Source organism: Gobio gobio (assembly GCF_949357685.1).
Source record: "Gobio gobio genome assembly, chromosome: 3".
NCBI classification, from domain to species: Eukaryota; Metazoa; Chordata; class Actinopteri; order Cypriniformes; family Gobionidae; genus Gobio; species Gobio gobio.
This window is the reverse complement of record NC_137099.1, coordinates 50120390-50145979: the sequence shown is the minus strand read 5'-3', so window position 1 is coordinate 50145979 and position 25590 is coordinate 50120390. Positions and strand designations below refer to the sequence as shown.

Below are 25590 nucleotides of genomic sequence, written 5' to 3'. Positions count from 1 at the left end.
AAGTGGTTAGTGTGATTTTCTATCCCCAGCGAGGGGCTGAAAAATAAGTATCTGACAAAAAAGACAGTTTTTCCAGAAGCAGAGCATTTTACCAAGAAAAAAAATGCATCTTTCACCATTCAATTGTTCACAACCAGAAACGTGTATCATACTGCAAAAAAAAAAAATTTGTAGTATTTTTGGCTTGTTTCCAGTTCAAATATCTAAACATTATTAAATCAAGATGCTTTTACTAGATAAGTAAAATGGCATAGGGTATTGTTCTCGTTTTCTGGGGGGAACAATCCAAATGAAGCGAGTTTTTGCTTAAAACAAGCAACATTACCTTCCAATGGGGTAAGAAAAATGATCTTGTTTCTGTTTGGGACAGAAACAAGAAACGAGATTTCAAAGAGGAACAAGATTATTTTTCTTACCCCATTGGCAGATCATTTTGCTTGTTTTAAGCAAAAACTCACTTTATTTTGATTTTATTTCCCAGAAAACAAGAAAAAAATATCTTGTCATTTTACTTATCTAGTAAAAGCATCTTGATGTAAGAATTTTTTTATATTTAGTCTGGAAACAAGACAAAAAGTCTCAAGTCTGTTGACTTGAGTCGTGACGCGAGGCAAGGAAACCATGATTGGCCTGACTAAAAATTGGATATGAGCCACATGGAGGGTCTTTCGTGGCTTTCTGAGAGTATTTGGCTATATACGTGCGTTCCAGAGACAGAAAGTGAGAAATGACCTCAGGGAAGGAGGTTTGTGACCCAGAGATCATTTGTCAATGGGTCCACGTGTTGCCTGTGTGGCCATTATTCCAAACAAAGAGACCCAACAGCCAAGCATGGCATAGAGCCAACATGCTGTACTGAAACCTCTCCTGTCTCCCCCTACTGTTTCCCTCAAACACACACACACACACACACAAACACTTACATGTACCATATGCACCAGCATCACACTGCCCTGCGGGCCCCACGCTCTCTTCCCACGTCCAGTTTTTTGTTCACGTTGAATGTTGAACAAACTGGGATATAATCATGAGCTTTGTGAGACAGAACTAAAAATTCCCTTTCATTAAAATGAGAATGACATGCACAGAAAAGATATAGCTACTTCTATAGTAATAGATAAAACAAGAATAACAAATAAAAAAACAAATAAACAAGAATTAAAAATTGATAAGAACCTTATACAGTGCCTCAAAGTAAAATGAAAGCAAAGAAAGCACGCTTCCATTTTTGGTTATTTCATTCCCGTCCAGGCTCTTTCTGACTGAACCAAGAGCTGCTTTTGTTTATCAAAAATCTCATCTGCTTATTTTCCACTGCTTTTTGTGTTTAGCCCAACAGGTGCTGGAGCCTGAAAAAAAGCACCTTAGACAAAAAAGGACCATCAAAATGGGTATTTGCTTTCGGTCAGCGCAGCTGCGTCCCATCGCTAAAGTAACTCAATAATGCGCAAGCCTGGATTCATGGCTTTTTTTTTTTTATCTAGAGAGATTTCTATTTTCAAAGAGATTACAAACTGGTCTCAGCCAGTCAAATTGCAGAATAGTCGGGGTTTGTGTGAAAGCTGCCAATAAGACAAAGGAAATGTGGCGATTGGCAGCCAAGCAGGTGCAGGGTAATTAGAGGGGCAGCAGCTGCCACCGGTCATAGACATCTTGGCACGAACGCTCTCTTGTCTTTGCCCCTCCCTCGCTTTTTCCATTCCTTTTCCTTTAAGCTTCCCAGTCAGAGCATGCACAAACCCTGGAATTGATGTCTGTGCTCCCTCGGAGTGGCCCAGCAAGTTCATTTAGTAATTAGTGCTCACTTGCTCGCTAAAATGGAGAATATCACATACAAACTGTAAGCAAATCTGCAGGCGTTATAACGCCTCCTTTTTGAAGACTCTGTTGATGAATGTTCAGAGCGGACAGATAGAAGCCAATTTTGTTAGATGTCCTGTCATGACTGACAAAGACAATTTGTGTCTCAGCTATATAAAAACCACATTGACAACTAGAGTCAAGAACTCCGCGTCCTATAGACCATGTTATGTGCTTCTGCAAGCTGCCCTGATTTGATGCTCATAGTCTGTTCACAAAAACAAAATGAAAACATTATATTATCAAATGATTATTAAAGGGGTCATGAACTGAGAAATACAATTTTCCTTGAGCTTTTGTCATATATGAGGTCATCACAGGGGCGATTCTAGGATTTTCATTTTAGGGGGGCTCAGCCCCCTGTGAGGGTATGAAAAAAAAAAAGGTAAGACTTTAGTTTAGGGTCCAATTCTCACTATTAACTAGTAGCTATTAGTATGCATATTAGGATATTGGCTGTTTATGATTTCGTTTCGGGGGCATGGTCCCTCAAGAAAATTTTGATTTCTATTATATGTGCATTTTAAGATGTTCTGAACGCCAAAGAATTAGATAACAATAGCTTGAAAACAATGTCAGTGGGCAGATATGACTGATAAAGTTTTTCCATTTTTGTCAGTGAAGAAAGTAAACATATGTTTCACTGATATTTATATGTTTTATGAATAATTTTCGAAGGCTAACAGGAAAGCTAGGTAACTAAATTTATTAAATTAATTCACAATATGCGCACATTCATTACTAACTAACTTTTTTATTTACTGAGAGCTACAAATGTAATTATTAATTTACAATATGCACACATTCATTACAATTAATCTTATGCCTAATCTGAAGAAAACGGCTTTGTTTATTTCTTGTTTGTTAATTATGTTATAAATGACATTACATAGGCCTATTTCAAATCAAAATGGTGAAATAAGACAAAGGTTTATTAATTTGGCTGAATATTTGTGTCATTTGTTTAACATTTCTGACTTAAAGAAGCAGCTGTCAAATATGAAACGTTTAGTTTAGCTACATATCTCGCACTTGACATCGAGTCGTGCTGCTAAAATACTCAGCAGCATCTGTGCGTACATAAAGCCCGCCTACTCTGATTTGATTGGTTTTCTCAAATATTTTGACATTGACGAGCGGTGACAGACCAATGAGGCTCAGATCAACGCACACACCTCTGCTTCTGATGTGCGCTCTATTCGCCACCACAGCGGATTGAAGAACATGTTTATTAACGCAGATTAAAAAACGGGACAAAGCCGAAGCCTCCCGACAGTTTCATATGTTTGAAAGGTTAATCACACATTTTTTAGGGGGGCTGGACAGAAGCCCCCCTAAAAAGGGCCTAGTGATGCCCATGGGTCATCATACTATAAGAATATCCTGTAAGTTTCAGAACTGACAACTTCCTTTTTAGTCCAAAAACAGCTTTTATTGTTACCAAGCCCAGATAACAATTAACTTATTGTGGAATATGCCTATATATAATAGATAGGTGAAGGACCGCCTCAGCAGATGAAAATCAATGTCTACTTCATCATCGCAACTTTGGCCCCGCCCACTGGTGTGTTAGTGAGATGACGAGGAGAGAAGAGCAATACAGGATCACTGGACTAAAAATAACATTACCTTCCAAAGGATCCTAATGCTAGGAATGGGGTTATTTATTTTCAACAATGTGAATGTCTCAGTTGAGCACTATTTATTTGTATTCACTACATTTCACTGTGGATTCTTTGGTAAATCAGTCTCAATTTCTGCGCAGGTTTTGCAAACAGACATTTACGATATGGACTCCACAGAAATGCCAAAACATGTAAATAACTGTTATTCTGTGTTATCTTGATCTGTGACCAGTGATTTCTGATATGTAATGATTCCTGTCCTGTCAGATGTTCTTTGTCTATGTGTCTGTAAAACAAACCAGTGACTAAATAGTCAATTTCACATAGTTTCTCTTAGTAGGATGAAAATCTCTTATTTAAACTGGGATTAAATTATATTTAGAAAGCAATCAAAGAAAGCTCCCTTTTGCAATCGCTGGAGCTGTCAACCAAGCAGCGCAAGTTTATCAGTCACTGAGTTCTGGACTCCAAAACTCCCGTAATAATCAACAAATCTCTGATTTACATTGTGTTTGCACTGTTAGTTATGATGAAAACATTCGTTAGTGTGCATAAATCGAGTTGCAATGACGAGATTGTTCAACATGTCTATGATCGGCATCACTGCAACTTTCATTCCACGATCTAAATATAATGCCATAGATCTAAATATATCATGCAATAATCAACACTTTTCATGATTAGTTAACCGTGAGAGCTGTAATAGTACAATGTGCTAAAAGTTTTCGAGAGTTCCACATGTAATACTAGCTATTTCTATATCTATCATCTATCTTTATCAGTATATACTATCACTATATTTCTAGATATCAGCCAATCACAGCAGTGGCCGTTTACACTAAAGTCTCACAGCAGACATGCCCCTTAAAACTCACATCAGTTCATATCAGAGGGCTAAAAATGCCTTTTATTTTTAAATTATGACCATTTTTGATGTAAAAATTATACTAACATTATAAGTTCACTCCAGGAAACATTGTAAAACAATAAAACAATGCAGTCCATGACCCCTTTAAATATTAATATTAAATATATTAAAAACTTGAAACCCTTACAACTCGCCTGCATTAAACATTGCCACTAGAGTAATTTCACAGTGTTAAATGTTTTTAAATGACAGCAGCTAGCACAGTAAACTTAGCAGTCCTAAAATATTCAAACGAATTAAACAAACTACAAAACGACATTTGCCAAACTAAAGTGACATATTGAAAATAAAAACGTAAAACATGAAAAACCCTGTATGAACGTCATCTTTGATATTTGCCTTAGTCACTAAGTTTGCAGGCGTTTTTCACTGCTACCATGAGATCAGAAAAGGGGTTTGACTTTAGTTATTCATTAATCCAGACAGTATTCAAACCGCTACTGTGAGCAAGACAATTCAAGTGACATGTTAGTAAATATGATTATCAATCCCAAACGCTGACTGTGTGAATCTAGCCATTGTCACTGTAAAACTGATTATATCCATGCATTTCTGTGTGTCTATTTTGTACATCTGTTATCAGTCTGAATCTTAGCAGACAGATCCTGTAGGACTGTATGATCCCACTAAGATTGAGAACAGCTATGGGAAGAGACAGGGATGAGATGAGAGAGAAACTGGGATGAACAGCATAAGAATAGCTGGATAACATCTATCCAAAGGCATTCAATACAGTTTTTGCTCTCAACTCATTGCTTGTATCCCTGTCCGTTTCTCTTTTCTTTTTTTCAATTGTCCAGAGAGAAACGTCATGTCTGTTCAGACTAGATTGTAGGTTTGCGTCAGTACTAGGGAGGTTGGCCACTGAAGCCTGGATTAATCCTATTTACAGCATGGCTTTACTCTAATGAAGCTGATCTAAGAGACACACTCCAGCCAGACCCCCTGCGGTGATGTCATTATCCGGTTCTCTGCCCAATCCAACTGGGTGGGTTCAGATGCGACTGTAGATTTTAACCGTGCATTTAAGTGTTAGTTCATCCAGAAATTATATTCTGTCATCATTTACTCGCCCTCGTGTCAATCCAAACCCAATTAATGTTTTTAAGAAAGACCAGCATTTCATAAAATGAAAGCAGAGAGTTTCCAGGGTTTGTGAAGCTTCATGATGGATAAAAAGGCACCGTATAAGTGGTTTGTCAGTCAATTAAGGTGTTATTTCACCCAAAAATGAAATTTCTGTCATTAAGTACTCACCCTCATGTCGTTCCAAACTGGTAAGACCTTCGTTCATCTTCGGAACACAAAGATATTTTTGATGAAATCCGAGAGCTTTTGTTCCCACATAAGGGGCTTTTGCACCGGGTAGTTCTAGGAACTTAGTTATAGGAACTAACAACCAGGGTGGTTCCGCGAGAACTAAAAGTGACCCCAAGGCCATTTTCCAAGTGACGTAAGCGGCGCTTGTTGTTGTGAGTTTAATTTTGACGGTGCGGCGGACATTTATTTTGACGGCTTGTGCATTCAGCCATTCATTGTACACTTATGTGACTTGTAGTTCCTATTGTGCTGGGTTAGACCCTACTCTGAAGTAGGAGCTTATTTAGTCTCCCCAAAAGGAGTTCTTAGAACTAAAACCATTCCTAATTCCTGTGGTGTGAACACTGCAAAATCTGGGCTCTTCCGCCATTAGTTCTAGGAACTATAAAAAGGATACTCCGGTGCGAAAGCCCCTATAGACTGTGACGTTATTACCACTTTCAAGGTCCAGACGCTGTTCACGCTGTAGCACTTCTGGGTTCTATGTCAGAACGGCGGCTCATTATTGGCTAGCTCATGTGTCAGCACTACACACATGCGTCACATGCTCACGTGAACAGCGTCGGCCATTACAGAGCTGGTGGTCAGAAAGCTCTCGGATTTCATCAAAAAATATCTTAATTTGTGTTTAGAAGATGATTGTGTTTAGAAGGTCTTACGTGTTTGGAACGACATGAGGGACTTCATAACAGAATTTTTATTTTTGGGTGAACTAACCCTTTAATGCCAATTCCTTTATGTGGCAAGTTTGAATATGTGTAATCGAGAATAAGATTTTAGAGCTAGGGCAGAGGGCAAGAAGCTTGACAGCACCTGAGAAAGAGCAGCTTGAGGATTCTTCAAAACGCATCTCTACTGGAGAAAGGAATCATACAATTGGATTAACATAGATGCAAGTAAATCATTTTAATTTTAGAAATTGAGTAAATTATTCTTTTACTCAAAGGAGGCAAGGAAGCTCTCATTATGATGTCTTTATTATCTCTTCTTTCCCATAAATGACTTTAATAATTGTGTAGTTGTGTTACAGTTAGTGCCCCTGGGCCGTCCCCATGCTCTTCTTAGAGGTGTTTAATATTTCACTAATTAGCACGGACCACCACACTTGTTTCCAGAGACTTTGAAGCTCCCAAAAATTGTCTTTAAATGATCAATAATGAAAATTAAGTCCTATTTTAGGACACTGATTTCCAGTCCAGAGCACTTCATGCGGCAGTTCAATGAATTTGAAAACATAAAGATTAGGCAGATATTCTGTGTGCAAATCAAAGACTACTCAGATCCATTTATCACAGAGTGATCTAATATCTGAGAGTCATTTGAGAGCCGGGATTTTGGGATTTTGAGAGCTGCTAAACAGAAAACGTATAAATATCCAAGACAGACATTGCGATCATAAGTAGGAAGATCAGAAAATGGAGGTAATACTTTACAAAAAAAGGATCTATGTGTTAAAGGAACACGCCGACTTTTTGGGACTTTAGCTTATTCACCGTATCCCCCAGAGTTAGATAAGTCCATACATACCATTCTCATCTCCATGCGTGCCATAACTCTGTCTGACACACCCACCGCTAGCCTAGCTTAGCACAAAGACTGGAGGTAAATGGCTCCAGCTAGCCTACTGCTCAATAAGTGACAAAATAACGTTGTGATTATTTACATGTTGTGATGTGTATAGTTAGATCGTGTACTAAGACTGACAGAAAATGAAAAGTTGTGATTTTCTGCGATATTACACAGGCGCTGTGTAATATCATTGCGCCACTGGTACGGCAGCAAAGTACGCAGGAATGAGAGTATAGTTCCTAGTCATATCACTCTAGAAAATCGCAACTTTTCATTTTCCGTCGGTCTTAGTACATGATGTAACTATACACATCACAACATGTAAATAGTCACTTATTGAGCAGTAGGCTAGCTGGAGCCATTTACCTCCAGTCTTTGTGCTAAGCTAAGCTAGCGGTGAGTGCGTCAGACAGAGTTATGGCACGCACAGAGATGAGAATGGTGTGTATGGACTTATCTAACTCTGGGGGATACATTGAATAAGCTAAAGTCCCAAAAAGTTGGCGTGTTCCTTTAACGTTGTTATAGCTAGCATGAAAGGAAAATGAACACTAACCAACACAAGAACTGCAACAAAAGTCATTTTCTTTCCCTGTCTGTACTACGCAAGCATTTCAATGCTTTTATGATATTATAATCCGTTTTTGTACCCCAAGTCATGTTTATAAGGCCTTGTTTACTCTTATTCTGAAAGATAGAAAGAAAAGTAATTGTCACAAATATTGCTTCATTTTGTTTGTACAGTAGCCTTGCATATTAGGGATGAATCTCTAAGTCAACCACTATCTGTCTTTCATCCTGATGGAAATGAGTTACGTCCTTATAGAGCTAAATATAGAGGGTCGAAGAACCATTCTTTCTTGATCTGTCTCTTTCGCTTTTGTTTGCTGAGCCACACACACACACACGCACGCACAGACAGACTGTAACTAGGTCTAAGAGGGTTTATCTAAGACTAGAGCTAATCAACAGTGGGTCACTGTCGATATATAGAGGCAGACACAGGAAGAGAAACATAGGCAGAAGGAGAGAGAGGCCCTCTGGATCCTATCTTCCTCTATCACACTTCTTGACCCCCACCTTCTTTTCATCTTCAAGTCGCTTCCTTCTCTGTTTCGCCAACAATGCTGTGAGGATGTAATTTATTCACAATAAACTTTGCAAACAAATAGGCCTATTGCACTGGGTAGAATTACACAATTAACGTTTATGAAAGTATTTAAATATGTAAAATATGGCTAGGGGAAAAATTATTTTGGCGTTGTAATTAAAAAAAAGCTAATTTCCAACGCTGATATAAGCTATACATTCGAAATGCATTTCACTGAGTAGGTTAAATAATGTTCTCCCTCTCTTAAAACGGTTATCAATGGTATGGAGAAATGGCTAATTTGAACAAGCTAATTAGCACCACTAGTCAATTTTAGTGCTAATATTTTTGTCTGGGGTCTGAGTGTCTTCGAATGCACAGATGAGGTCTAAATACAGAGCACACTCCAGTGGGGCTATCTGTTACAAAAGGAGGCACGACAGTCTTCAGCTTGTTCGAGTGCTGAGCTATGATAAGCTAAGCTAGCCTACTTCTAAACTACTGTAATAGGCTATTTTAGGCTACTAGGAATGGGGAATTAAATTTGGTGTACTCATTGCATGTTGCTAGCGCAGCATTTCATTCATATTTCATGCTATTTTCGGCAGGCGGGTGAGGAGCAGTGGGTATGTTGTGATTGCTGTACTATGCTAGCCTACTATTACATTACTATAAAGTTCTATTCCTGGTAGCCGGTTAAGTAACTGGTAAATATGGTAAAGCATGTAAAGAGACACTCCCTGCAGATGCTTTGGAAACAACGTTAGCTCTTTTATAAAATAGTAATGCATTGCATGTACTCTAACTGTCCAGAGATGTGAACAGTAACTAGGACTCAAGTTTTTTTAATACCTTTTTAGGACCCACTTTATATTAGGTGGCCTTAACTACTATGTACAAACATTTAAATTAATCATTTGATACAATGCACTTATTGTGTACATACATGTTTCTACATTACTACATTACCATACCCTTAAATTTACCCATACCACCACACCTGTCCCTAACTTTACCGGTATCCACCTCAATATTGGCAAAAAGTGTTTTGCAATACAATATGAACACAATAACTACATTGTACGTATTTTTTGATGTAAGTACATATTAGTTAAGGCCACCTTATATAAAGTGGGACCCTTTTTTATGTATTTTTGGTAATAGCTAAAAGCCTAAAATCTTAATTCTGCTGAAGAAAAAAAAAAAAAAGAGCAAACCAGCCTAAACTGGTGTCCCAGTCTGGTCAAGCTGGTGTTCAACAGCTGTTCTTCCAGACTGACCAGTTGACAAATGCCTGAAAACCCTCTAAATCTCAAGCTTGCTTCCCTCTAGGGGGCCCTCAGCAAACAGCCAGGGGGGCCCAATAAGTCTTAAAAATATTTAAATTTAGTTAAATTAACAATCTTAAATAAAATATTAAAAAAAAAAGATGCACCAACCGATCAGGCATAACTTTATGACCACCTTCCTAATATTGTGTTGGTCCCCCTTTTGCTGCCAAAACAGCCCTGACCCGTCAAGGCATGGACTCCACTAGACCCCTGAAGCTGTGTTGTGGTATCTGGCACCAAGATGTTAGCAGCAGATCCTTGAAGTCCTGTAAGTTGCAAGGTGGGGCCTCAATGGAATGGACTTGTTTGTTTAGGACATCCCACAGATGCTCGATCATCAATGAAACTTGGCTGCCCATGACCCAGTCGACGGATCACCACTGTTTCTTCCTTGGGCCACTTTTGATAGATACTGACCACTGTTGGCCCTTGTCAAACTCTATTTTTCCTGCTTCTAACACATAAACTTTGAGGACAAAATGTTCACTTGCTACCTAATATATCCCACCCACTAACAACACGGGGGCCTTGTCAAAAAGGTTGAGAACCACTGCTGAACAACCTTAGGCTGGTTTAATCTTTTTGTCCAATATTGTCCAGGTTTATTGATCTAGGTTCAACCATTGAATAAAGCCATACTGTAGAAGACAAATAGCTAATCTGTGCATCTCACCTCTGTCCCACAGACAGTGAAGTCGTCCCTCCAGACCTTCTCCGCCCGCGATCCTTCACCACAGTACGTGGATCCACCTCTTTACGGCGTGAAGTAGACACCTCCCGCCTGTCCGTCAGTCTTTGCGATCTTAACCTGCAACAAGATGATGCCAGGCTTCGACTCCCTCCCGCTCCCGTCGCCTGTCCCATTCCGCAAAATTCCATGAACTCCCAGCAGTCGTCATTGCTTCCCCACACCCTGGAATGTGATCTACGTTTCCACCAGCTCCGAGGTGCCCACATCAAAACCCTTAATGAACAGACCGTGGCACGATCCGAACACAACCGCGAAGAACGCACGCTAGTCTTCACGGATCGTCCGCTGCGAATTGGCGAAACCATCTTCATCAAAGTCATCAAGTCCAGCCCTGCTCGATCTGGATCTCTTTCATACGGTGTGACATCATGTGACCCCGCAGTGCTTCGCCCGAGTGACCTCCCATACAATCCTGAAGCACTGGTAGACCGTAAGGAGTTCTGGGCGGTGTGCAGGGTGCCTACTGCTTTGCAGAGTGGAGATATACTGGGCTTCCTGGTCACACAGGAAGGGGAAGTAATTCTGAGTCATAATGGCACCAATGTGGGGATGCAGGTGTGTGTGGACAACTCTCGACCACTCTGGATGTTCTTTGGACTGCATGGTGCTGTCACACAGCTGAGGATTCTAGGTAAGCATGCAAGATCTATTACAAAGCATTGCATTATCTAGATGTTAGTCTGTTAGTCCGACTTCTGCAAAACATACAGGTATGATTTCAGTTGGACTAAAGATTTCAAAAGACAGTTATTTGAACAGAGAAAAACAGCCACCACGTAGCTACGCCCCCGATTGTAGGTATCAACAGATTAATATCAATTTCATTTCAGATTTGTTCATTTGATTTTAATCACTTCAATTCAGAAGCACTCCAGTAACCTTTCCGAACACCAGACAGTGCTCCAGGTCTCACCCACACACCTGTGACTGACACACTCTCAAGTACTGCATAAATGCACATACACAGCTCAAGACAGGAAGTATTACAGGAGAATGAGTGGGAGGGATGTGACCTCCGTTAGCTTTGTATGCACTTTCCAAGATGTCTGCGTCGCTGGAAGCACATTCTCCTCCCTCCAAACGCTGCACCAACGCACTCGGCCCATCTCATTAGCATGCAGTGAAGGAAAGGAAATGAGAAAGTGAAGAGGAGAGTGGGCGATTCACACTTCATTTGAGAGCATTCATTTGAGAACATTTCTATCGTTTACATCTCTTCTCTCCATTTCGCGTTCCGATTTCCCCTCTTAGCATAATGTTTTTGTTCTTTCAAGATTCAAGGTTCAAAACGCCATTGTTGTTCGAAAAGTGTCTCATTGTGCTTATTCAACAGTACTGGCAGCAGGAATATAGAATAAAAGACATGAAATAGGAGAAAATCTGAAAGAAATACCAGAGCTCACCTGGCTGCAAAAGAACCGTTTTTATGCAAGCTTAGAGATTGAAAAGTATCAACCGCTGTATTGCCAATAGACAATGGTTATTATGATGGATCAAGAAGAATCAAGTATACCAGAGAGCTGTGTAGTAAAGATACATTTATATATTTGATATATAAGGACACACAATTCAGAATGCAAATAAATCCAAGGAAGAAAACCAATCGCAATTCAATATGCAAATAGTGACTGTTAGTATCCTGTTAGTGCCCTGCAAGCACAGTAATTAAATCTAGCGCTAATAAATGAAATGCACAAAAACACAATATAATAGACACAATACAATCACTTTTCCTTCTTGACTCTCTCCATCCGCAGTTTATCTGTTATTGCAAGGTGTGTCTGCTAAGTAATTGATCACACAACCTATGATGTCAGTAAGAGTTCACAAGGGCTCACAGTGGTGGTAACAGAGACTATGGGCCCAATCATACACCCGACGCAATGTGACGACGGGCACAACGCAAGTGTTTTTTGCTAGTTTCAGCCCGACGCAGTTACCATTTTCACGTCCAGCGCCACGTTGTTTAAATAGCAAATGCACTCGCGCCCATCTGTTCGCCCATGGGCGTGCTCGTCTGAAAATGAGGTGTGTTCAGGCGCATTGTTGGCGTGTTGCTATTTTGAGGAAAACCTGGTATAAAGTCAACGGCGCAGTATTTTTTGTGTTAGGGCGTGTTAGTAATATGCGCCTATAGGCGGGTACTCAACGCACATACACTCTGCTTGTTACACACACAAATAGCGAATCAGCCATAGTGAACGGAATGGGATGCCCAAAACACACCTATGACTCATTAAGAGACTAGGTACAACCCTTTTAGACAATTTTAGGCGCGCCAACTGTTTTTTCCGTCATTAAATTAGCAAAACTAGATTCGGACACACCCTAAGTGCACCTGTGCCATGCGCTCATATTGTTAAAATAGGGCACTATATATGATTGGTGTAAAGAAAGAGAGAGGAAAATTCATGCTTGTTTTATGCCAGAGCATAACTAAGTATAATATAACATAAATCAAAAGTAATACAACATCAGACAGCCCTGATATATCACCGTTACCTGCTTGAAACAACAGAGGCTAATTAAATGATAAATGATTAATAATATCTTATGCCATAGCATAACTAAGCATAACATAACATAAATCAAAAGCAAAACATCAGACAGCCCTGATACTTCACCTTTACCTGCCTGAAACAACAGAGGCTGATTAAATGATAAATTATTATTATTATCATTATTAATTATATATATACACACACAAACAATACTGTTCAAAAGTTTGGGATCAGTAAGATTTTTTTTTTTAAAGGAATTAATACTTTTTTCAGCAAGGATGCATTAAATTGATCAAAAGTGACAGTAAAATATTTATATTTCAAATAAATTTTATTTCAAATCAATTCTGTTCTTTAGAACATTCTATTCAATGCCTCTATTCATGTCTCACGGTTTCCACAAAAATATTAAGCAGCAAAGCTGTTTTCAATTGATAAAAATAAATGTTTCTTGAGCTATTCTTGAGATATTTTTATTGCATATGATTCTTCTTTCAAAAACAGCAAAAATCTCCACATTTTGAACAGTAGTGTATATGAAATATACCGAAATCAATGGGAATGCGTGAACATGAATAAAAATTACATTTAATTAAGTTCTGCTAATTTTTCTCTACCAAACCACTTCTATACTGAATGCAGTGCACTGCCCCCAATTATTTCAGTTTAAGACCCCTGATGCAGGACATATGTGAAGACCTAGGGAGCTCACAGCTTTACTTAAGCATACTCCAAACTATTTGACAGATGAACGATGTGACTGTTTATACCACGCAAGCTGGTTTAGCCAGTGCCTCTTTGGTATTCAAAATACAGAAAAGACTTTCTGCCATGTTGACACACAGTGCTCATTTTACACATGGCAAATGGCTTTAGAGTGGGTTGACTTTCCCTAATAGGTTTTTTTGAAGTCTCTCCCTCTATGGGTGGAGGTTAGAGGGACTCAGCTGTTCTTGTGTCTCTGTTAATCTAGTAGAGATGCTCTTGAAGAGGCCTGGCCCTTGTGATCCAGGGCCAGTTGCTGAGGCCTGGTGAAGGGGATTTATGATGCGTCTATGTGTGGAATGACAGGAAGGTGGAATGGCATGTCAAACTCACAAAGGATCACGCTCAGTGGACCCCATCTCATATATAACCCCTCACCCTGACTCCATCTTAATAGAGGATCACACTGTAGGACTTGCATATACTGTATGTAAACATGTGAGCTGAAGGACCTAAGACCGAACCTTGGGGAATCCCACCGACTCCTAATATTATTAACTCTAATACCGTCATAGATCTCATCCAGAGTAAATTCACACTACACACACACACACACACACATAAATAGACTTAACCTCAGAGAGAGTGTATTCAAGGGTTTTAGGTCAGCCAATTCTCCCCCTCATATGCACACATATATATCAGAAGATCCAGCATACTAGAAATTAGGTCAGTTCAATTTAATTCAGTCTCAGCTCTACAGACTACATTAAAAGGCCCTGAAATCGTGGCCAGTATTAGGGATGGAAATTGAGATTCACATTCCAATTTATGACTTCCGTAATGATTCTTTTTACTGACCACCACCCCTCCAATAAACATGGACACCATATTCTAAAACAATCCTTATCAACAGATTTGAATGTTTCTTCATATTAAAGTACAATTTAATACAAAACCCAATATGTATTGTTTGTTATATGAACAACCAATCCGTAAATAGGCTGAATGTATTGGCGGTTCAGTGAATAAGTCAATAACCACTCCAAATGATTCGGTCAGTGAGAGAATTGCTGTTCTATTCTATCCAAGCTGTATAGATTAGGTCTGCTAGTTAAAAAGAGAGGTGGCTTCCCCGTTTGGTCGCCTGGGTGTCGGATCTGTTAATGAATCTCAGGCCAGCATGATCTTAAAGGTCTCAGATTTAGATTCCGTCCTGAGCTCCCACAGCCAGAACAATGGACGGAGATTAGTAAAACAAATACCAACATATACAGCACCTGTGCAGTAATACAGTATGTACTATGTAGTTCTGCGAAGAGGGTGACACAGTTACAATCACAGCTTATCTTTGATAAGTTTCTGATATAGCTCACTGTCTCATACGGTTTACTCACTGTCTCATACAGGCATTAAACCCACTGTTCCCGGACTATGTGATGTATCTTACACACACAAAAATACCAATTGGTTTTATACAATATCTGCGAGTCAGAAAGTACAGGTTTGCAGGTATAACGTGTATTTAAAAATACAGGGTTGCGACAGTTAGGGCTTCAGGGAAACATCTAATGGGTGAAGTGTGGAATTTCCCTGTCATGAAAGTTATAAAATATTTTTTTTCTTGTGTGTAGAATCCATTATTTGTAGAACTGAAAGGAATCATTAAAACGACTGTCACCTGTTTGTATCTACTATGTGCATATTCAGGCTCCACTTTCTTGGGCGATACTCGTGACCCGTCCAGCCCTGGCTCGCCCTCTGCCTCACCCCTCTCACCATCAGGCCTATGTGGTGGAAGCCCAGAGCCCAGCTTAAATGAACGCGGCTGTTCTGCTGCCTTCTGCAGCTCCACTGAAGGTCTGCATGTTTTTTTTTTCAGACATATTTCTCATGTTTCAGGATTTCCCAGGCCCTCATTTATCAACAGTGTGTAGAAAACGTTCTATATTTTGTCCTACGAATGAAATTTAGAATGTGCCTAAGTACAAGAAAATACGTATTTATCAAACATGCGCACACGGTTCTTACGCACATGAGTAAGCAATCATTGTTGATAAATCCCACATGTGCGAAAGTACCATGCTCGTTCACTTTCACGGTCATTAGAATTCGGAAACGCCTCCAATAAACCATATATGGTGACAACACTTCCCTTTAAAAATCTCGTGATTGTGTTTTTTCCTCACCGCGATAATGGCAAAGAAGAGGAACTTCACAAACATAGAATGAGTTGCACAACGATGTTTAACAACAACAAATTTGCATCACAAATGATTTGCACGTTAACAGAATGGAACCCTTTTCATTGTCATGGATTAGTTCTCCATTCTCATCTCCATGCGTGCCATAACTCTGTCTGACGCACCCACCACTAGCCTAGCTTAGCACAAAGACTGGAGGTAAACGGCTCCAGCTAGCCTACTGCTCAATAAGTGACTAAATAACGTTGGGATTATTTACATGTTGTGATGTGTATAGTTACATCGTGTACTAAGACCGACCGAAAATGAAAAGTTGCGATTTTCTAGACTGATATGAACTTTACTCTCATTCCTGCGTAATAATCAAGGAACTTTGTGCCCTACCATGGGTGCAGTGGCGCAATGATAATTTCCATCAACATCACCAACCTGACAACCTGCTTGCACAGAGAGCATGCTGGGACTATTTTCAGGCGCTGCGTAATATCATTGCACCGCTGCACCCAAAGTTCCTTGATTACTACGCAGGAATGAGAGTATAATTCCTAGCCATATCAGTCTAGAAAATCGCAACTTTTCATTTTCCGTCGGTCTTAGTACACAATCTAACTATACACATCACAACATGTAAATAGGAGAATGTTGGCGTTATTTAGTCACTTATTGAGCAGTAGGCTAGCTGGAGCCATTTACCTCCAGTCTTTGTGCTAAGCTAGGCTAGCGGTGGGTGCGTCAGACAGAGTTATGGCACGCACAGAGATGATAATTGTATGTATGGACTAGGGCTGCACAATTTGGGGGAAATATCTAATTGCGATTATTCTGGTTGAACTTGCGATTACGATTTAAAATGTGAAAAATTTTTACTTGTATTTTTTTGCAAATCAAAAGTGTGTATATAACATTTTGTTTATATATTAATATGACTAATAATTATTATTATGATTATTATTAATGTTAAAAATATTTAACAAAATGTTTTTTTTTACTATTACAATAAAATTTTCATTATTACAAATGAGTATACATTATTATAAAAGAGTATTTAAGAATAAATATAACAATATAATAATAATAATAACATTAATTATTATTATTATTATATTTTAAAGAAAACTTATTTTACAAAAAAAACTGCTGGGTTACCTGTTAATATGCAGACAGTCTATGACTAAAAATCATAAGAAAGGTCTAAGGATTTATTGTAAAAAATATATATATATATAAATCTGTGCTTTTTATCTGTGATATCAATTTCTTAAAGTCTTTAATATGAAATATGAGCCTCTTCTGCATCCACTGTGGGAAAAAAACTCCTGTATATTTAAGAGAAACATATGGATTGTCATATAAGAAAAATAATATTTCTCTCTAAATAAATTTATTTGTTACACAAAAGTTTCATTCATACTGGAATGAAACTATGGGAAATTCCCAAATCCCTAAGTGAAGCTAAGCTAGCGCTGCAGGCTGAAAAAAAAAGATGATAGAAACGCTTTGACTGATTAAACTTGAGGACAATAAACACGACTGCATCAAGATATGGTGTATTTGAGTTCTTCAAGCCTTTTCGGGTATTTTCATAATAATAAAGTATATTATAATGCAGTGCTGATTGTCTGCCTCATTCTGTGATGAGAAGCCACATCAGCTCACAAACACTCGACTAACGATATGAAGTGAGTTAAAACGTGTTATTAAACGTTGTATTTTGTTGAGCAGGTTTATGAACGCTTCGCATTACTAGTTTGTGAAGATGTTTGACGCGTATTGTTTTTTCAAACGCACAATATAAGTGAGTCAAACTCACAGTCTTTCAGACGGAGCAGCGGTTACTACTGACACGCTGTGCATATATTTATTTAATAAACTAAAATCGCAGCCTTTACGCTTTCATAATCGCACATAACCCAAATCGCGATTGCGGTTCGTTTTCGATTAATCATGCTGCCCTAGTCTGGACTTCTCGAACTCTGGTGGATACAGTAAATAAGCTAAAGTCCCAAAAAGTCAGCGTGTTCCTTTAAATGCTTTTTATGTGTAGTTTCGCTATTCCACCACTAGGTTCTCTGCGTAAGCATGCTCAGAGGTGTGCTTATATTTACACACATTTCTACGTATAAGCACAAGTTTGCGTGAAACTGTACTTACAAATCTGTGCTTACGCACCTTTGATAAATGAGGGCCCTGGAATATAACCTAAATTTTGGTTATCAACTGATAAGATTTTTGGTATATGAATTTAAGATCATTTAAAAATGCATTGTATTTTGATCTGTTTCTCACACATAGCTTTCTAGCTTTAGAAGACTTGGATTATATTGCACAATTCATACCAATTTTATGGCTTGAAAGCCTCATGTGAACTGATTGCCTGGAGGAACTACTACAATTATAAATGTATAAATGGTAATCAATTCTTTCTCTGTCACAGGAACGACACCCAACTCGCCCGTCAGTCTCCCCAAATCACCCACTTTCCCATCTGCCTCAGGCACATGGCCGGACGAGTGTTCTATCTGCTACGAAAACACAGTGGACACCGTCATCTATGCCTGCGGACACATGTGTCTCTGCTACACCTGTGGCCTCCGCCTCAAAAAAATGGCCAACGCTAGCTGTCCCATCTGTAGGAGAGCTATCAAAGACATAATAAAGACTTACCGGAGCACTTAGGGGGGCACCCATACCCCCCCCCCCCCAAACCCAAGTCACATAAGGGCCATTACGGATCTCTAATAGATCTCTGTTTCAAGAGAGGGTTGGTGTCACAGTTCAGGGACTTTCTCTGGCACTGCATGGGTCTCCGTTCCCACGGCGATGACTTTTGAACCCTTGAACCGACAAGGCTCAGGCATCCATTCGCAAAGTTCTTTTGTATTTCATGCTCAAGTCGCTGTTGCTCTGCTAACCAGTGATGTTGCTGATCCTCAGGAGCATCTGGCTTTTCAACTGATGTAAGACAGTATCTCATCGAATTCAGGACATTTCAGGTGATACAGGAGATATTCAAGGTTGCGCATCTCCCATTTCTTTTACCTTCTCGGTGAGCCATAATAAACTGCAGTAATCTCATTCATAGCATCGCTGAATATCCTTAAAAGCTGGAATCATATTCAATAGCGTGATACAGTCTCTTATTTAATTTTTTTTCTTCTGCTGTCCTCAGAGCTAGTCAGACCAGCTAAGGCACTTTCACTGATGAAATTCGTACAAAAATGTCTCAGTGTTTCACAATTTTTGTCTGTGCTGGGCTGAGACAGAGATAGGAATACAGATATAAAGGTACAGTGCTTTTTTTTTCATACCTCACCATTTCATGCTAGTTGTGTAACCGACAGCTTGTCCTTATTATGCGCTCTGAAGTGAGTTGATCTGGAGGTCTTTGTGCATTGATGATGACTATTTGATCATGTGTTTCGTAATGTAATCTGAAGCTTTGGTAGGTAGCAGGTAAAATCAGCTAACGGTCTGCTATAATTTTGCTTATGCGTGATGTGTTCAGCAAGCAGGATGTTGTGGTGGAATTGAAGAGAAATCATTTGTTTTACTAATACACAGGAATGGTTAACCAATGAGTCATGCGGCAACACGTGGTTATATAACAACTCATTTCTGAACAAAGAACACTAATATTGGATATTCTCATTCATTCAACGGTGCTGGGAAATGTAATTGCCATAGCGAAGTGCGGTTTAAATAGAGCACCCTGAAACATGTTGGCCTAATCAAACCTTGATTTACTGTGAACTTGTTCTTGACTGGCGAACCGAACACGCAAGCTTTGGGTTTTCTGCAAAAGCAATTGCAATGTTGCCATGGAGAGCAAAATCTAGGAAGAAGGAAAACAGCCTTGAGGCATTAACCAATGAAAGAGTCATTTGTGGTCAGAGGATATTTGATTTGCACAGTTAATCCATATTTCTCCCAGCCCCCCACAGCCGACGGTTTCTATAAATGGCGTGTATGGGGATAATAGTGAGCGGAGCGCAGACCACTGATGAAATAACAAATTGATTCAAATGGAATATGTTAGGAGAACAGGTGAAAAAAAGCCATAAGGCTGACTCAGAAATGAGAAAGAAAAAAGCAAGGTCAAAAATAGGATCAAGATTCGCCCTCCAAGGCCGCATTCATGCAGTAACATTTGAAAGCAGACGTGTCTTTTGGACCTTTACAAAACTGTGTCCAAACATTTCTCGAGGTTATTGAAGGATAATTAAGTTTCAGAAAGTCCTGCTGCTGTAAGATATAGTTGACTGGGTATGTTCTAGGAAACAGGAGGACATCTAGGGTTGTCACTGAGAGGTGAATTTTAAATTTGAACCTGATATCCTGATATCTGAAGAACCTCTATCCTTGAAGGTGAACCGCATGGATGAATGTCACGAAACCTGTCAAGAAAACGGCCAATTGTCATGAACATAATGTCACACTGCAAAACATTATTAAATGCCTTATTATAGGCTTATTTTCTCTTATTATGCAAAACTTCTTAACTCTTTCCCCGCCAGGGGTTTTTAAAAGCCTCTGGCCAAAAAAAATATTCTAGTTTCATTCATTCTTTAATTTAAGAGTTTAATTAAAAAAAAGGAACATTTTAAACAAAAAGGTTTTTTTCAAAGACTACTGTTTCTGCTCCTTTTTTCACCTGGAGATTCTCTACACTTCATATCATATAACAGTGAAAACACTGTCAATAGAGTGGTCCAGGTATGATGTCTTTTTGTAGGCCAACCGGCCGTTAGCATCCTCGAGAAAACCCAATATGATTTTCCCATAGGCTTTTGGTGTATCGCAAAAAACAAGCTCTGTGATCAACAAAAGTTTATGATACTTGCACGTTTTGTCCATCAAGATAATTATCACAGATGAACACAACTTTTATGAATTTTGAAGCCTTAATGCAGTCGCCAGAAGTAAAGTCAGGATATAAACGGACTACACCGCGGTCCTACGATTTCAACGTCACCATCACGAAGCTTCGGGCAACTCTCAGTTTTTATCTCAAAACATTTTCCCAGAACGTTTGAATTAGACTAGCTTATAAGAGCACAATTGACCGTTCGCAAAGACCCGCCCCCTTTAGTTACTGTTGCTATATCCGACAAGCCATGGGCCTCTCACGCCACACACACGTTCTCACGTAGAGAAAATACATCGCGGAGCAAAGAGGACACTGACAACACGCCGACAGACAGGACAGAGCAAGTTACTTTTGATATGAAACAAAGTCTCAAATTTAAAATGTCTTTTTTTAAGAAATGTAAACCACAAATAGCGTTTTGAGGCTCTTTAATGTGTCGTGGTCGCTGTAGCGCCTCAGTTAAAGCTGCTCGTGAACCGATCATCTCTTCCTTCTAGTTGATTGATAAGCATCAAATTAAAGCTTTCGTTAAAACGAAATCGGAATTGAGAGGAACAGAAACTAATATTCAATGGATGGTCATATACCTTTTCACCGCTAGATGGGGGAAAATATCACACAGTGTAGCTTTAACATGAATGAACACTAAAAGAAATATTGTTTCAACCGCGGAAAGACGTCAGTACGCACCGTTTTTCAAGTTCAAGTCCACCGACGGTGTAGTCGGTTTATAGCCTGACTTTAGCTTTTTAAGTCTACTAACTCTCCTGACTGCTTTGTCGGACAAAACGGCAGATTCGGCGATGTGATTGGTCAGATCGACTGTCAATCAAACTCGGGGCGAAGGGTGAATTATGAGCATAACAAGCCTGTAAAAGCGGACTGAGTTTACCTTTTCAGCGTGATGACATTTAATGTCCTCGACAGCCTGTGTAGTCCCATTTAGCCACTTGTTAGCATCCGCCTTTTCAAGAGACGTAATAGTTTCAAAAATCTGGTAATACTTGTGTATTTTAATGTCGTAGAATAAAACATTGAAGTGTCTTGAGCTTGTGTTCACCACAGACCTTATTTCAGCCATTTAACCCTCTGGTGCTCTTCGGTCATTTCTGACCGGAAAGTTTTGAAATTTAAAAAATCACTGCGTCATCGGAATGATATGAAACTTGGTGGCTTTTCTAGCATTAGGTCTGTAAACATACAAAAAAATTGGGGTCATGATTCGAGCATGCTAATTGGTCGTTAAAAAAAGTAGCGTTCATTGTCATTGACCGACCATAGGAAATTAATGGGAAATTGGCAAAAACACAAATTCTCCAAATATTTGTGTGTACAATCTACAAATCGGCCACGATGCTGAAAAAAAGTACACAGCAGTAAAGGGGTGACACTCTAAAACATCAAAAGTGTGATATTGACACATCCACTCGCACACGCACACTTATACACACACACAAACACACACCTATGAAAAACTGAACCTATGAACCACATTTTTAATTTTTAAAAATCACAGCTTCATCAGAATGATTTGAAACTTGGTGACTTTTCTAGCATAAACACACAAAAAATTCAAGCATGCTAAGTGGTCGTAAAAAAATACTCCCACTTGTGCTCTTCGGTCAAAAATGACCACCATAGGAAATGAATGGGAAATACAAATATTCACAGAAAAAAAATCTATATTTTCTAACAAACTAAAAAAATCTAAAACTTTATAATAAATAGTCTTTGAGATATTTTAAAAATATATTCAAATGCATCAAAAGACCTCTAGTGATTACACCCATGGTGCATGATTTCTTAAATAATTCCAAAAGAGGGCGCTAATCTGCCTTCAAAAAATATTTGAAAGGCCTAGTCTCTATTTTAACCTATAATACTGCAATAATTACAAATAAAAATTACAACAAAAACATTTTTTATTATTTTTTAATGGCAAAAATAGACTATAATTATTGCATAAATATTAAAAAATACCATCAAATCATCTCAAAATACAAAATTACAAAGAAAAAAATATTATTGCAGAAAAATAAATTGCATTGGTTTTACTGGGGTGGAGGAAGTTTAATTTTTAGGTGTCCGGTCACTTATGACCGGGAAGACAACCAATGCAACCCCTAAATGAAGAGCACCAGAGGGTTAAACAAAATCCCGTTCAGAAAACCCATTGACTTCGGTACGAGGGAACCAGAAGTGCTAAAATGCTAACTCGCTTTGCATTTTGGCCTACAAAGTGGTGTCATACCTGCACGGGGAATCGTTGTCTTATAAATAACGGAAAATTCGGTCAATGGTGGGGAAAGAGTTAATGATCTTAAACAATTTAGAAATGTGGCAACAGCAATTTAGATTTTTGGTTCCAGATCTCCTATGAACGTCACTTATCCCATGATCCACTTAACAGACTAGTGTTTTTTTAGAAATCCCGATCACATTTTGCAATCTATGGCAAAAGAGGACACAATAATGTGCATTTGCGTGTACGTGTTAAAGCAGCTCAAGCGAAATATCAGTGAACGACAATGGACTGCAGGTTAATATTGTTCATAACTAGCCAGTTAGCTTGTGTAAAGCAATCGTGACGACTGGCGCTTAAATTCATGCTGCTATTAGTATTAGCCAGCTCTCCTACGGGCAACGCTAACACCGTGTCGAGAAAATACCCCGTCACTCTGGACAGGATATTCTCTCAAGAGTTTTACTCTATTGTTTGAAGTGGTGATTCACTTTTGAATGTTAATTTATGTTAATTAGAGGAACCTTTTAGAATAGCTGTATCTGAGGTGTTTCTATAGCGCTTTGTTTTTTTTATTTTATTTTTCTCTTTTTGAATTATTGGACCGAAATGTATGATTGTATAGTTTGCTTATCAATCCTCTGTGGTTTATACAGCAATGTATTTCTTGAATTTTGTGCTGGCTTTCTTGTATTCAAGCTATACTGAACAGTACACAAATCAGTGGCTTAGCAGTAAACAATCAGAACCAACTTTTTGTTGGGAGCAGGAGAAACTTAAGATTATGTACACTCCCTTTGATATCAGGGGTTTTATGATTTCATCGGCAATGTATTTAGTTCTATTTATGGTGAAATTTTACTGATCTGAACTTGACAATGTCCTGAAGGCCTAATATTTCTGTTGAGATCTTTTGTTAAGATTTTTGAAAACTGGCACTTTTTCTGTAAATTTAAGTCACTTTATAAGATCATGCATCAATATTCCCCCCAAATTTATTTTTCCTTTCACCCTAGTTTTATCTAATGATGTCTTTTGCACAGTTTAGGGTGTAATATAAGGGCAATCTTTGTGTTTCCGTCACGTTATACAATTTGATTGTAGTTTTTTTTTTTTTTGGACATCATCTTTATGTTGATATTTGGACAAAATGAAGCTAATCCTGTTTGAATAAGTGTACTAATCTTACCCCACACTTCTATCATTTAATACTTGTATGAAATCGCTATAGAATGGGAGTATTTATTTTCCATTTGCGCTACTCACACCTTGTTTTCTGAGGACCTACAAAGGACATACAGTCCTTACCGACGCGCCACCGTTGGATTTGCTTTTGATTGTTGTCGACCCTGTAATGTACTTTATTTACCGTGTGTTGAGTATGATGTGTTGAATCTGATGTGGTAAATGTCATTTACCTTAGCTTTCCTCTTTTGGAATTATTTTTAAATCAAAGCTAAATACAATGAAAACAGCCATATCCACACATTGGCCAAAAATTCAGTTTGTTTCCGAAAAAAAAAAAAACGTTTTTGATGTTTTGTGAAGTAACCAGAAATGGGATCAGGGATTGCATAAATTATCACCCCAACCTTAAATAATACTGATCAAATCTGAATATTTTTTCAATAGTGATGACAACAGAAGATTTTTTTATCGTATTATAAAGATCAGAATTGCTTTTTCTTTATCCTAGTAATTGTCGTTTCCTGTTCGGCATTTATGACCAGTGTGTTTCGTTCACTCATTACCCATTGGTGAACAGTGGGACCAAACTAATATTGAATCAAAAAAGGTATGATTCCCCTTTCCCAGGGTTCATTTAAGGGCTGTGTTAAATGAATCATTGATTCATAGAGTCCATGAGGTCAGTAGTGATTTAGTCACGAGAAATGGCTCGGCTTATTGCGGCATTCGATTTTTGACTCAAACCCATGTTTGGAATTGTATTTTTTTTTTTCTTCTTAATGTCTGTGATCAGTTTATGAAGCTTTGTTTTGTCTGAGTCAAAGATGACTGTGTCAATAAACTTTGCAGATGCATTTCAGCGAGTGTTGTGTCTATTCTGTGCCCTCTTAGTTCAAATAAAATGAATTATGACACTCTTGATCAGTTGATTCAAGTGCATATCATTTTACAACTCTTTAATACAAAACAATGTCAAATGCTTCAACTGGACTGCCTATAAAGTGATCACTAACTCACAGCATCTAACCAAGAATCAATTCAAAATGAAGTCTAAAATTATACAGTATGAATGATGGCGACCTGACCCTGAATCAGATGTTAAAGGTGGATTGTAACAGGAGTAGGCATACTTGATGTGCCTGAGAGATCAGAGGTGTGCCGATGAAGGATGAAAGGTTTCTTTGATGATTTTATCTAAAGCTGAGAGGAGGATGAAGATCTCCCCTCATGGTTAAGTGTACATGTTCCTGAGACCCACTCTGAACACACTCATTTCCATCTGGATTTTGTCATTTGACAAGATGGTCCAAGCCTGCTTAAGACTGCCCCCTAATGGACAAAAATAAGCGTATTGTGCTTTATTTCCCCAATCAAACATATTATCCTTCCTGTTATGACAGCATTTACAA

At 38.6% G+C, this 25590-nt stretch overlaps 1 protein-coding gene across 1 annotated transcript in view; it reads left to right on the top strand.

Annotated features, from left to right (window-relative positions):
- neurl1aa (neuralized E3 ubiquitin protein ligase 1Aa) overlaps positions 1-22745 on the top strand; it is a 56332-nt gene extending 33587 nt beyond the window's left edge. Inside the window, exons 4-6 of the mRNA XM_079812234.1 lie at positions 10410-11105; positions 15391-15540; positions 18319-22745. Of these exons, the coding sequence (XP_079668360.1) occupies positions 10410-11105; positions 15391-15540; positions 18319-18560 (1088 nt within the window). The 3' untranslated portion in view covers positions 18561-22745. The remainder of the gene's footprint in view (positions 1-10409; positions 11106-15390; positions 15541-18318) is intronic.
- The last annotated feature ends 2845 nt before the right edge of the window (positions 22746-25590 follow it).